Consider the following 15,276-nt stretch of genomic DNA (forward strand, 5'->3'; position numbering starts at 1 on the left):
ATACTTTAAAACAAATTGCCAGAAATCAGAAGTGGAAAGCATTGTGTGGGGATAGTGCATAACACCCTGATTTCCTTAATGCCCTGCCATGGATAGCCCAGACAAGCCCGATCTCATCAGATCTCAGAAGATAAACAGGGCCAACCCTGGCAAATACTTGGATGGGACACTTTCAAGGAATACCAGGGCAAGGATGCAGAGCCAGGCAACAGCAAGCCACCTCTCTGAAACGTCCAAGCCTCAGTAGAGGTTGCCAGAAGTCAACCATGACTTCCAGACACACACACACAGAAAATGCTCAGCCCCAAAAAAAGATTTCCTTAATGCCCTATCCAATATTAGACAAAAACACATAAATGTAAAGGTTCCCTTGCTCGAAAGCTAGGGTTGCGGTGCTCATCTCCGTTTCAAAGCCGAAGAGCCAGTGCTGTCCGAAGACATTTCCGTGGTCATATGGCCGGCATGACTAAACACCAAGACGCACGGAACGCTGTTACCTTCCCACCGAAGTGGTACCTATTTACCTACTTGCAATTTCTCGCTTTCGAAATGCTAGGTTGGCAGGAGCTGGAACTAGAGACGGGAGCTCACTCCGTCATGCGGCAACCCGGGTCTCGAACTGCTGAACTACTGACCTTCCACAGCCTGCAGTTCAGCGTCTTAACCACTTGAGCCACCGCAGCTCCAACATAAATGAACTGAAAAATTCTACCCTTACAGTGCTGTTATAGCTGGCCCTTGAAACTTCTGAGAAATTTCTTCCCACTATTGTTCATTTAGTTATGACCCCTTCTTTCAGGACAGCATACCCGATGCCTTAAAAGACTAATTATTAGAAGTTGCAATCTACAGGCCTTTATAATGACCCTATGGTCAGTAACTTTATCAAGTAAGAATTTGAACTACAGACAAACAGGCAGCAGCGAATTAGGATTTTGTCAGAAACAGGTATGGAGACACAAATACAGGCTACCATGGACCTCTTCCTCTGCTTCACCTGATCAAACAAAAGACTTGGGAACAGTTTTAACAGAGATTATCATACTGGCATTAACATTAAGTGAATGAAAAAACAGTATTGTATTCTTCCCAAGGAAACCCTATGGTACAGCTGCTGCTGTCTTTAGAAGTAGGAGATGTGGCAGAGATATTCAAGAACACTATGGCCTTCTTACTGAAGGTACATGCATATTGCTTTCTCCCTCTTCCTGTTTTGGAACCTCAAAAAACAAACACACACGGAACTCTTTTACCAGTAGCCAGAGCAGGGCTGAAGAATCCTGCAGGCCAGCTTACCCTGCGTCTTTCCTCACAATTCCAAGACGAGAGAGAGAGAATATATGAACCACCTTGCTGGATCAGATCAGTGGTCCATCTAGTCTAGCATCCTGTCTCACACAGTGGCCAACCAGTTTCTCTGGGGGCCAACAACACGGTAGAGAGGTCGAGGCATTCCCCCTGATGTTGCCTCCTGGCACTGGGATTCAGAGGTTTAGTGCCTCTGAATGTGGAGGTTCCCCTCGGCTACCATGGCCACTGATAGATCTGTCCTTTCTAAGGAACTCTCTCATACTGCCTATGTTCACGCTTGGCAACAACAGCTTGTTCATCTAAGAGTCTCTTTATTGTCTTTTTCCTACCCTATTCTGTGTCAGATATACTTAAATATATTCTTTCAAACAAGATATTGATCAGAGAAGTGGTTAAGGGGACTATACAGTGCCCCAGGGGTACTCTACAGACCTCCGTGGGCATTCTGGATTTAAGCAGTCTTTTCTCACCAATTTCAGAGTCTCAAGGGGAAAAAAACCCAGATTCCTCCCACAGGCCCTTAAAAATGGCACACAAACAAGAATCAACCCCAACTCTAATGATTTGGCTGATGATCATCAGGCACAAGGACTGAATTCAGATTTGGTGTATATATGTATTTTCTGGGTTTGGATATACTGAACCAAAAAATAAATAAATCTTTCCCAAAATTCCCTATATTCCCAAATCACAATACTGGTATGGTATTCGGATTGGGGTGTGTGTGTGTTTGGAAACCCCAAATTCTTTCGGCTCCATTATACCCTAAGGGGACCATTACAGTCAATGGTCCCAATAAGGTATAATGGAGAATTGATCTGGGGGTATCTGGGACTCGGGGGGGTGGAGCTTTGCAGCATAGCTGCTGGTGCCTCGCCTCAACCCCCCCCCCCCCCCCTTTCAAAAAAACTGGACCAGGAGGTCCAATTCTATGGGCCCCCAAAGGAGCCCCCATACTCCATTGGTTTCAGTGGAGAAAAAAACGTGTTTAAAGGGATTGTGGTTCCTTTAAATGCCTTCTCCAAGCTGCAGGTGAACTCTGAAGTTGTTTACAGGGGTTGCAGTCCTTTTAAACACCTTCTCCATGCAGTGAGTTTACCCAGAAGGTGTTTAAAGGGACTGCAACCCCTTTAAAAGCCCTTCAACTATCCAGCAGTTCCAAAAAAATCCCAAATATTTTCAGGATTTTTGGGGCTCGGACATTTTGGAGAGCCGAAAAAAAAAATACCCAAACCTACATCCAGCTGAAGAATAGCTGGTAAATAAAGATAAGGTATTTTTTGGATATTTTTTCAGCTTGGATATAGCCAAGTGCACACCCCTACGAGGGATTGGAAAACTGGAAAAGAAACCCACTCCTACACCTCAGCTTGCTTATTTTTTATGGTGGCCAATGGTAACATTGCCTAGTTGATTGGCGATAGTGGATTAAAGGTGAAGAACCACTGGATTAGAGCAACATGCCACTAAAACTAGTGTACTCTTTAAAGACAAGATGGCTAACACAACTCGAATTCAAAGCCTCATTATCCAAGAATCTGCTTAGTAGTTAATCCTTAAGAAGTTGCAATGCTAAAAAAAAAAATTAGCACAGTCCCTTCTCCAAAATGAAGATCATCTGACAAAGGAATGCTTCTCCTCTCTCATCTTATAGGTTCACACCAACATATGAGGCAATGTCTTCCTAATAGCTGTTAGTGCTTTCCAAAGTACTGATTAATGATGTGCCTGCAGTCAATACACCCGTTTGTGTAGGTTACTTTAAATAAGTACTTTCAGCAACAACTGAATAGGCCAGAACTGCTGTTCAGGTGCTTTTCACACTGTTCATCAAAACACTGAGGGTAGCTCTTTCAGTTCACTCACCAATTCATTAGCTTGATCTATTGTAAACACACTACAGTTTACTCGGCTGCCAATGTCAATGTTTGCATCAGCAAATGAGGAGATGAGTTGTTTACATTCATTCTGCATTCGCGTGAAGGGAACAGCAATTTCATCGTAATAAAGATGCTCTGAAAGGACTTCAAGTAAACGTGACTGGACAGCAAGAGCCACAGCTTTATTTTCCTGAAAACAAACGTGAAACCACTTTAAATATCACAAGTGTAATTTTCTGCTTTTAGGGACAATGAAACAGAAATATGGACCAATCTGCAACAGATAAAATTAATCCACACTGTGGTTCAAAGATTTACTGTACTAATCAAAATTGCAGAAACCAAATGCATAGGATCCAAGAGGCCCATGTATCGAGTAAATAGTGTGCTCAATAGAACTGGTGGCTTATGTCTTTTAAAGCACCACCCACTAATTAGGACCGATTACCCACTTCTGAATTTCAAGGGAATTCTGAAAGCTAATTTTGATAACGGCATTGGATTCAACTGTTCTGGCCAAAAAGTCTGTCTCACTAGAAGAATGCCTACAGAATCACAGTCCTGTCATTTATTTAAAATTTTAAAATGGAATCTTGCATTATCAGGTAGCTGACAGCATTAACATTTTTCTTATGTGCTACCTTTCCATTATCATACTGTATCAAACAAAGGGAGAAATTATTTAACTTTGAAAAACACAAATTTTAGCTACTGTAGGCATCGTACCTTCTGCAAAGCAGCCCACTCACAGATTACTAATGCAACACTAAACCTCTGCAAAGCGGACTTGGAATTCAAATGGAAAAGCAATAGCTGGGCTAGCGATTCAGCTGGCTTTATTTCCTGAGTAACGGCATTCACACTCAGATCGCAAATACAGCAACAAAGTGCTCCAAGCAATCTGGAACAAAAAACAATAATGGATTTTATATTCATTACATTTGCAGCAACATCAGGTTCTGTACAATCTATCTTGAACTGGGTTATAAAAAGCTGGTCTAATCTATAAACTCTTATTGCTTTTAACAACTGATTTAAGATTTTGAACAACAAACTGACTTTGCTGCCATCATTCGGGCTCTCATAACAACATAATCCCTGGTTGCTGGATCTTCGGCAACACTTTCTGCTCCAGCAATGTACTCCTGAATCACCTCCTTAGTCTGCGTCTGACCTTGCCGCACCTTGCCACCAGTTTTTTCCTGCAAACAAGAGAAGAAATGATGCTTCGACATGTGGCTCTTTCAAATACAACATTTCCTATCCAGCCCATTAAGAATCTCAGATTAGGCCTACTTAAGAACCCAAACATTCCCCAAACCAGGTTTGATTTTATATAATAATTGTAACCCTTGGAGAAGCTAGAGTACTTTAAAGGGGTGTTTTGCTTATCAGTCAGCTACTTTAGTGCAGGGGTGGCCAAACTGTGGCTCGGGAGCACACATGTGGCTCTTTCATACATATTATGTGGCTCTCGGCAGGGAGGCTGGAAAAGTGAAGGGGAGGCATGCCTCCCTGATTGGTCTTCCCTTTCCCAGCCAGTGTTCCTCACCATGGGTAGGCTTGAGGTGGGGGAGGTGTTCTCAAAGCCTCCCCCCTCCCCGCACTGGCTGGCTTGGAGAAAGCATTTGTCTCTTTAAACCCCTTCTCCAAGCCAAACTAGCTGGCATGGGGGGGGGGCTTGGAGGATGCATTTAAAGTTATTTCACTATCTCCTTTCCCTCCCTCCCCCGTCTATTTGCTTTCTTTGTTTCTCTCTCTTTCTCTTTCCACCTGTTTCATTCTTTCTTTCCACCTCTCTTTCTCTCTTAGACAAACTAATATCATTAGCAAACAAATGTAATTGGACAAATAAATATTATCAATATCTGTTTTTACCTTTTGTTTTATTTTTGGCATCTCATTTAATGTTAATAAAAAGCAAATGTGCATATTTTCAGTAAAAGCATATGTGTAATATTTGTTCCTGTCTTGTGGCTCTCAAACCTCTGACATTTATTCTAGGTGGCCCTTAAGTTAAGCAAGTTTGGCCACCTCTGCTTTAGTGGCTCTTTTGCTCCAACTCCTTAGACCTTCAGTGGTATTAAGTGGCAGTGTTTATAATCTGTGAGGCACTTGTTGCTGTATCACGCAAACATCAGTTAGGAGGCATTTATGCTCACTCTCCTCCAAAAACTCTGTGGGAACACTTGGCTTCAGGCAACAATGAACTGTATACCTTCACTCTTCTGTTCCCTAAACAAAACAGGTTTTGCCCTACGCACATCATGCATACATGTCACATTTCCACTGTCAAAGGAACAACTCCTTCCTCTTTAAATTTCTTTGGATGTCCTGGACTTCCTTCCCTTGAGAATCCTAAAGCAAGACTTCACACTTTTCCATTTATCTGTTCAGCTCTATGCTGGAGATGAGATGAGCTCATCTTCACTTCAACCACAAACCTGAGCCTTCATAATGGTTGTTTGACTCAGGAAGGTACTCCACAATGAAGTTTGAGGTATCTGACCTACCTAACTCCAGCTACTTTAAACACTATGTACTACCTACTTAGATTCCTGAATGAAAGATAATTGCAGGTGAATTAAGAAAATGCAAACCATATTATGCTCAGCAGTATCATTCTGGAGAAATATAAACAAAAAATAGCCCCAATGGTCCACAAAAGCTATTCAAGCCACACAATGATAGGGCATTTGCAGTATGAACAGACCAATTAATAGCAGTATCACATCATCACTCTGCATGAACAGCATTTATTATTTTTTAGAGGCTGCTCATCCAAACAGTACAACTAAAAAGGAAAGCAGAATGTCCAGTCTGAGGGCTGGTTGTGCTACCTCATGGCCACCAAACGCATTTCGATCAGACATGTGCAGGAAGTTTGGCACTCAGAACTTAATTCCTACACATCAGTGGGTACAATTCAGGTTGGGATCACAGGGAGAGGGGACTTAAGCCTTCCTCTGCATACTGTTTTCCCAACCTGAAATGGCCCCAGGGAGTCAATATTTGCCACAGTGGGAAAACATATGCATACCCCTCAGTACATGCAAGTTTGTCCAGAGAGGCAAACAGTGGCTCCCTGAGGCTGTTTCATGTTAGGAATGGCAGACGGACCTAAGTCCCATGTGCCGTGGTCCCAGTCTGAATTGGGACCATGCACATATGGGAATGGCTCTGAGCATGGAAGTCCAGGTGGATATCTGACTTGAAATTCTTTGTGGTGGCCATGAGGACTTTGCAATGTGCACATGAGCCATCGAGCAGGTAAGGCATGTCATCATCATACAGACCAGGCCTCAGAGACTCAACAGACACTGGAGGGTTAAGCTTGGATTATTTGAAACTGGCCTTCCTACTTAATTATTTTGGCAATATCTTTTAAGAGCTAAATGAAAAGGACCAAAACTAAAGCTATTTTTAAAAACAGACCAAGATTGGGTTTTCAAGTATTAGGTCCTATCAAGGAGAAGTGCAGATAAGCAGAGTATATTGAATCTTTTAAAATTTAAAAGAAGAGCCTGTTCTTGCGTTGGTAGCTAGAGTCGAATACTTGTGACATCTGGTCAAAACAATTTCCCCCCCCTCCAAACCTACAGTTTGTTTTTTCTCACCTTTGATCTGGCCTTCACTTCTAGTAACATATTTAAGTCAATAGGCAAGTGAGAAGGCTGCATCATTAAACAGAGCCAAGCTCCCATCCACGGACAAGCAGCTGCTACCACGTATTGCAGAGATGCCTTGCTTAACAATTCCAGCCACACCTACACAAGAACACATTTATAAGCAATTGAAAAGATACATGGTCTTTCTGATAATCTTTCTGATAAACTTTTCCATAAGACTTTTCAGCACACAAAATACAAACTGCATCTGATACTGTGCAGCACAAACCAATAAAGTTTAGCTAATCCTAAAACCAAGATATAGGTCATAACAAAGCAAGCAAGGAATCAGAACTATGGGAAAATTTAAATTACAACAGAAGGCCTACCTTATGAATGAGCTCCAGAATTTCTTGATTACTTTCTAAAATACAGAACTGAAAGATATGCCTTAACATGTCTTGCAAAATGGGAATAAGCCAGGCTGCAGAACTCTAGAAACAAGTGAAGAAAATTCCAAAGATCATGAGATAATGGGAAAGGCAACATATATAAAACTACAGGTTGGAATTGAGACACATTAATTTTTCACAAACTACTTTTGCTATCTGACTACTTTTGCTATCCGTAGAATTATGTTTGTTTTAAATTATGTTTTTAATTGTTTCTGCATTTTGTTAATTTTCATATTATGTAAACGTCTTCAATTTTAAAGGAAAGTGACATAGAAATTAAATCAATACAGTACTTATGCATAAATTAGAAGTTACGTAGATAAAATTTTCCTACTCTCATTCTCCTAAAATTAGCCAGAAGATAACCAGTCACCTGATCTTCTGTAGACAGTAAAGTAAACAGAGTTTCCAGTGCAGCTTTTCGAACAGATGATATTGTATGATGTAGGAATGGCCACACACGTGGTACCAGAACCGTGAGTGATTGCTGAATACTGAGGTGGGTTAGAATAAAAATGAAGAGTAATAAAATAAGTCAAATTCTCATTGGTAATGAAGATATATGTTTTAAAATAAAAGATCCTAATGGTACATCTATAAAAATAAGCAAAGTGCTTTCTATACATCATAAAACTAAGGTATTTACAATTCAACCCTATGCAGAGTTCCTCCACTCTAAACCCATTCATTTAAATAAAATGGAATAATCTATATAGGAGTACACTGTAAGGAATATTAACTAAAACCATTGTTTCATCTATTCCCACACAGTCAGAGCGGCTCTCCAAGCTTTCCATCCTACTACAACTACACTTGCAGAAAGGCCTTTACTAATATGACACTGGTGCCAGATAGGGAAAAAACCCAAATATGGTGTAGGAAAAAAAATTAACTTTTAATAACTATGTTTCTAAGTACTGGGATGAAACTATACAGAGTTTATTCCAACCCCTGCAAAAGTGTCCAGCTGTATAGCCTTCTGATTTACTGCAGGGAGAAGCCAAAAATAAACTGGGCTGAACCATGTTGATTTGGACAAGGTTTCTTGATAGGCGCTTGATTTAAAATGTACCCATCCTTTCCTGGGACAGACTGAGTTCAGTGTACAGCAGAGGCTTAACTGGCTTAAGAGTTCTACCTGGAAAGTAATACCTGAACAAGCACCAAAACAGTATCAGTACATATTCCAGTGTGTAGCAGTGAAGCATCAACAAAATTCCAAAGCATGCTGGATATGTGAACATTCGGTACTGATAGTTAATTATTTTAACAACTATATCAATGCAATATACATATTACGGAGTTCAGTGTAAGTTTTCACCTTTTAAAAATGGGACATCATAGTGATGGACAAGATAGCATCTCAACTGCTAAACACAGATAACCCCTCTTCAAAAATCCTACTTTGTGGGAAAATGGTATGTATTTTTTACTTATGTTACAACAGCTGAAAATGATGTTAGTGCCTTACCTACTAGATATGCAGATTTATTGTTTTCTTAATTTATTCACAGAATGGTGTGTGTGTGTTTATTGTTGCACACAACGTTGTATACTACTTAAAATTTGCACAAAACATTTAATGTTTTTCCTTTATAAATCTGTTGTAATTTGGTAAAGTTTAAACTGTGTTTTGGGTCATTTAGATCCTCAACACAGAGAACTGATTACTTCTCTGTAGGAAAACATAAGCTTTTCCCATATCCAGGATCACTGTAAGTATTTTTCTACTACTTTAGGCTTATAATTGCATTCCCAATCACGTAGAAGAGGAAATGCCAGTGAGTGAATTTGAGACATTATACAGCCAAAGCATGTCAACCACTTCTGCAACAACCCCTACAACATCAGAGGCCCACTGTGCCTTTTGTAATTCAAGAAATCAATTCATTAAGATCACACATGCACACTTAAGTCATCCAAAATTACTGATTTCATCATTATGTACCTAGCCCTGTGGTACCTGCAACCCAAGTACCTAGGAACATATACTCTAGATGTACAGGAATGAAACCCGACTTAAATTACGTATTCCAATTTGTGTCTCTTTGTAGCAACCCTATCTCTTAGCCCTGAGGCACAGGGATATGAAGGCTCAGGGAGACTGAACTGAAAAAAATTGGGAAAGAAACCAATTGTCTACCTCTGCTCCCCAGCCAGGACTTATGTTTTTTCCAGTGGAAAAACTCCAACCACTCTTAAATTTTTTTTTTAACTTTGAAACGCTTTTAAAATACTGCCTGAAATCTAGTCTGTGTTTAGAAATGCACATATCAAATCAAGAAACAAGCTAGCTTGCTAAAATGTAGAAAAGCAAGTTCCAATTCTGTGCGAACTCCCTGAAATCCAGAGGTAAACAAGTGTCCAGTTATTAGGACATTTAAAGTTTAAGCTGGTGATACACTACTGAATACATTAATGAACAGAACACAACTGGGGAAACCTGGTTTCAAATACCCACTCTCATATAAAACTCACTGGGTGACCCTGGACTAATCACTCACAGTCTCATTGACTTCAATGGACTTAGAAGGGTGCAACTCTGCTTACAATGGCAGATAAAGTCTTTTAGCCTCAACTACTCAAAGGATTGTTGTACAGAAAAAATGGAGAAAGGAGAACCAAATACGGCAGTGAGCCAGAAGGACAGGATACAACAGTATAGATGAAACAGACATTATTCTAAAACTTAGTACAATATTCAGATTTATAACTTTTGAAATAGTGACCTATAGAGCTAAAGGCAAACATTAGTTTTTCCAGACTTCAAAGCAGTTTTAAAAGGGAGGCATTGCTTGTAATGCATATACCAACTCCACAGTCATCTCTCTAAACTAAGCTACAGGTTTTGCATTCTTTCTAGATAATTAATTTTTTTTCTGGAAGCGGAGGAATGTTGCTTATCTGTGGCTCCGTCATTTCTGGAAGTTTTACATCTTTATCTAGGCACCTTATAATATAGATCGAGATGTTTAATTTTTTTAATTAAATTTTTCAAGATACTTTGCTCTGTTTTAACAAAGTGATAGATTGTAACAGTGAACAACCCGAGATTAAAGTATCTTCTAGAAGAAAATAACAGCTATTAGAGTTTGAACTCAAGAATGTAATCACAAGGAAACTAGATTTTTAACTTGCTACTGACTGAGCTAAGGTCATTAGAGGAGATTTCCATCAGTGAGGAAGCAGATCACAATTACCTGCATTTTCGGACCTGAGAATAAGTCAGAAGGGATGAAAGGAGGGTCATGATGCTGTTTGTAGAAGCTGTCAGGTCATCCAATTCCAGAAGTGCATCCCATAATATATTAAGAATAAAGGGTACCTAAAAAATATTAAGCACAGCAATGGAAAAAGTCACACAAGGCAAAGTTACTTTTACAAAACATGTAAGCTGAATTTTGGAACAACATCAGAAGAATGAACAATTAAAGTGCAGTCAAAAATACAAGATGGAGAATGAATGGAGGTCTCCTGCAAGACAAAACATTCTTAGAAAAATTTTAAAAAAGATATCAAGGACTTTATTAAAATAAATAGAACAGAAGAAGTATCACTTAATACAGTTTGGGACACTTTAAAAGCTTATGTAAGGGGACTACTTACAACACAACATATTTGGAAAAAGAAGCAAAAACGAGAAAGATATAGAAGCCTGACAGAGAACTTTAAAAAGGAAGAAGAACAGCTGAAAAAGGATGGAAATTGTAGAGAGACAGGTATAAAAATAAAATTAATACAACATCAGGTCAACATATTATTAGCGCAAAGAAGATAGAATTCGCAAAAACTTATTATTTCGAAAATGCAAATAAGCCAACACGATGGTTGGCCTATAGATTAAGAAAGGAAAGCGAAAAGAGAACAATCTCGGCACTGATTAACGATAAATCGGAAATACTCAAAACTTTATCGCCAAGAAAGAATAGATGAGAAAGAGATTCAAGAATACCTAAAGACACATAACACAAACAAATTCACGGAAGCACAGAGAAAAATACTAAATGAGACAATTACAACGTGTGATATAATAGCAGCTCTCAGGAAGCAGAAGAAAAGGAAATCACCAGGCCCAGACGGAATCACGATAGAATTCTATCAAAAACTAGAAAATGAAATAACACCACTATGGTGTACCATTATGGAACATCAAAGATACCACAATCTTGGAATGAAGCCCTGATCTCATTGATCCATAAGCCGAATACAGAAAGCCTTGAGATAAAAAACTATAGACCAATTTCGCTATTGAATGTAGACTATAAGATTTATGCTACAATAATAGCGAACAGATTTTAAAAAGTTATCTCTCAAGTTATTCATCAAGATCAAGCAGGCTTTTTACCAAAAAGACAAATTAAGAGAAACATAAGAATTATAATGGACATCATTGAATATTATGAATTCCAACCCGGAAAAAAATTAGCGCTAATGTTCCTCGACGCAGAGAAGGCTTTTGATAATGTAAACTGGGTCTTTATGAAACAAAAATTAAAGTTCTGGGACTGTGGAAACCTCTTTATGAACATGATAGAATCGATATATTGTGAACAATGGGCAAAAATTATAGTTAATGGAGATCTAACTCAAAAGATCCCCATAGAAAAAGGGACAAGACAAGGTTGTCCACTCTCCCCCCTACTATTCATATTTGGCTTAGAGACGTTGAATGACATTGTGAGATCTAAGGAGGACATAAGGGGCCTAAATTTGAAAGGAGAGCACTTCAAGTTATTGGCATTTGCCGATGATTTAGTCTACATTTTGGAAGAACCGATGTCATCAATTAAAAATTTATTAACAATAATACGGCAGTATGGGTTGTCCACTCTCCCCTCTACTATTCATATTTGGTTTAGAGACGTTAAATGATATTGTGAGATCTAACGAGGACATAAGGGGCCTAAAATTGAAAGGAGAGCATTTCAAGTTATTGGCATTTGCCGACGACTTAGTCTACATTTTGGAAGAACCGACGTCATCAATCAAAAATTTATTAACAATAATACGGCAGTATGGGACTGTAGCAGGACTCAAGATGAATATGAATAAGACGAAACTAGTGACAAAAAACTGTACAATAGAAGATAAAAATGAAATACAAGAAAATACAAAGAAATAGTAAAAAAAGTAAAATATTTAGGCATCAACATTACAAATAACGCAAATTTGTATGAAAATAATTATAAAGTTATACTAGAGGAAATTAAAAAGGATTTACAAAGATGGCAAGATCTACAAATATCATTTATGGGAAGAATATCCACGATAAAGATGAACATACTACCACGTATTATCTTCTTAGTGCAATGCATCCCAATCCTTAAAAATAAAAAATTTATCGAAGATCTAAACAAGCTGACTAGGAAATTCATTTGGCAGGGGAAAAGAGCTAGAATAAAACTAAAATTTCTAAGAGAAAACATAATGAAAGGAGGGTTAAGCTTTCCAGATTGGAACTTATATTATCAAGCAGCAGCGTTAGGATGGATAAAAGAATGGGCATTATTAGAAGATAAAAGATTGTTAAAACTAGGAGGTCATGACCTACACATGGGTTGGCATGCCTATGTGTGGTATGATACATACAGAAGAGCTTTTCTAACCACTCAGTAAGAGGACCCCTAATGCAAATATGGAGACAGATAAGAGGAAAAAACTATGTAAAAATACCAAAGTGGATATCTCCCATAGAGGCCTTTGTAATGCCGTCATTAATGACAGAAGAGAAAAATATAACATACAAGAATCTACTAGACGAACAAAATGAACTTAAGTCCTGGGAAGCATTGCAGGATATGCATATAAGCCTTTCAATATGGGAAAGAAACCAGCTAATTTCAAGATTTACCAGAGATAAAAAATTAGGATTCTACACCAAAGAAACACAACTAGAAAAAATCTGGTTACGAGAGACAGAAAAACAGATTGTAAGAATATACAATCTACTACTAGAAGAAGAATTAAAAGATGATTGGGAAAAACCTTCTATGATTAAATGGGAAAAAGACCTGGGACGTAAAATAGAGAGAAAAGAATGGGAGAAATCATGGAAATCAAGCAAGTTATTAAGAGCAATACCGTACAAAGAAAATATAATAAAAATGATATATAGGTGGCATTGGACGCCAGACAGGCTACAAAAGTGCTATAGAAATGTTTCAGGGAACTGTTGGAGGTGTAAAAAGAATAAAGGAACACACATATTTGGTGGAAATGTGAAAAAATACAAAGATTCTGGAAAAATACTAAGCAATTGATAAAAGATATAACAGAAATAGATCTACCTTTAAATCCAGAAATCTTTTTGTTAAATATTACACCCAATGGTATTAAACATAATGAAACATGTATTATTGTATATCTAATTACAATGGCTAGAATCTGTATTGCTAGGAATTGGAAATCAGATAATATACCAAATAAGGAAGAACTGATAAAAAAAACTCTTTGAAGTAATAGAGATGGATAAATTAAACATGTTTTTGGCTGGAAAACTAGAGGATAAATTCAATCAGAAATGGCATAAAGCCATAAAATGGTATGAGGAAAATTTGTAAATTAACCCCCAAATGTTAATAAAGAAGAGACAAATGTATGTATATCATGGAAAATGTAAATAAATAATTTTTTTTTTTTTAAAGTGCAGCTGTGCTGCACTTACTTTCTGCGGCTGAAGGTAGACAAGACTTTCCACCACTGGCACTAAAGATGCAGCAGCAACAGCCCTGACATCATCGTCCAGATCCTGCAGACCTTCAGTTATTGCTGGTAAGACTTTAGGTAATAACGTCTCAATTAAGTCCTGCAAAGACAGTTTCAACAACGGTCAAAGGATAAAGCAGATGGCAAGCCTACAAACAGGACTAATATCTCTTGTAAAGTGTACAAAACCGATAGAGACTTTATTAATTACATGAGATATTACCTAGTATAATTGTTTTGAAGCAGATCTTTGTATCCTGTTGGCAAAAATCTGCTATTTTTTTTTACTCAAACCAAACTAGAACAAACTCTCCCATCTAGCACTGACTGGATGGGAAAACAGCCCTGGTTGGAATAATCATACACCGAAGGCTTTGTTAACCAGCACCCAGTTAACCACCCAGCTGTGTTAACTGGTCTGCTGAGCCAAGTCACTTGGCTGTGACCAGGGGAAATGAATGTTAACCTACATTCTGATTAACCAGCAGCAACCCTAAATCCATTCACAGCCATATAGGATAGCACCACATGTAAGCAACTCCCACAGAAGAAATAAAATATGCAATGTCCACTTGAAGAATATTTAAACCATTTACCTGACGAACTGCCAAAGCATATTTTATCCCCAACAGGCCCCCATGCCTCACTTCCCACTGTTCCTGTGCCAGAACTTCAGCGGGATAGCCACAGTTTTATGAACACCAGTCTCATTCATGTATTTCAGCACCACTCCCAGTGTTTGAGCACAAGTCTCTCGCACTGGTGCCACGACCTAAGATTTAAGGAGAAAAATCAACCAACAGAACACCAGAAAGGCAATTTTAAAATTAAAACTATTGCGCAAAGTGAGTACACTTTCCAAAATTGGTACTTACTTCATCGGAAACAAAGTCGCCAAATCTATCTAAGGCAAACACACAAAGAAGCCTGATAGCCAAGTCCTCCAGCCAATCCTGGTGCTGTTGAGTCATCTATTTAAAAAGAAGACGAAGAAGAGACTGGATTTATACCCCTCCCTTCACTTGGAGTCTCAGAACGGCTTACGAACTCCTTTCCCTTCCCTTCCTCACAACAGACACCCTGTGAGGTAGGTGGGACTGAGAGAGCTCTTCTATGGCTTGCCCAAGGTCATCCAGCAGGAGGAGTAGGGAATCAAACCTGGTTCTCCCAGATTAGACTCAGGGGTCATTTAGTAGAAAAAGAGGTCTATGAGCTCATTTGCATATGCCACACCCCCTGACAAAGAGCAGGCATGCAAGCATGCCTGGGTTCCCTGCCTGATCCCCGCAGATGCCTGGGCTTGTTACTACCGGAATG

General features: G+C 38.8%; 1 protein-coding gene across 1 annotated transcript in view; it reads right to left on the minus strand.

Annotated features, from left to right (window-relative positions):
• BTAF1 (B-TFIID TATA-box binding protein associated factor 1) overlaps nucleotides 1-15,276 on the minus strand; it is a 55,658-nt gene that overhangs the window by 27,678 nt on the left and 12,704 nt on the right. The window contains 11 exon segments of the mRNA XM_015410988.1: nucleotides 3,178-3,381; nucleotides 3,918-4,092; nucleotides 4,251-4,393; nucleotides 6,809-6,958; nucleotides 7,189-7,293; nucleotides 7,628-7,748; nucleotides 10,455-10,579; nucleotides 13,919-14,059; nucleotides 14,556-14,629; nucleotides 14,632-14,731; nucleotides 14,835-14,930. Coding sequence (XP_015266474.1) covers nucleotides 3,178-3,381; nucleotides 3,918-4,092; nucleotides 4,251-4,393; nucleotides 6,809-6,958; nucleotides 7,189-7,293; nucleotides 7,628-7,748; nucleotides 10,455-10,579; nucleotides 13,919-14,059; nucleotides 14,556-14,629; nucleotides 14,632-14,731; nucleotides 14,835-14,930 — 1,434 coding nt within the window.

This window comes from Gekko japonicus, unplaced genomic scaffold, assembly GCF_001447785.1.
Source record: "Gekko japonicus isolate JY-2015 unplaced genomic scaffold, Gekko_japonicus_V1.1 scaffold335, whole genome shotgun sequence".
NCBI classification, from domain to species: domain Eukaryota; kingdom Metazoa; phylum Chordata; class Lepidosauria; order Squamata; family Gekkonidae; genus Gekko; species Gekko japonicus.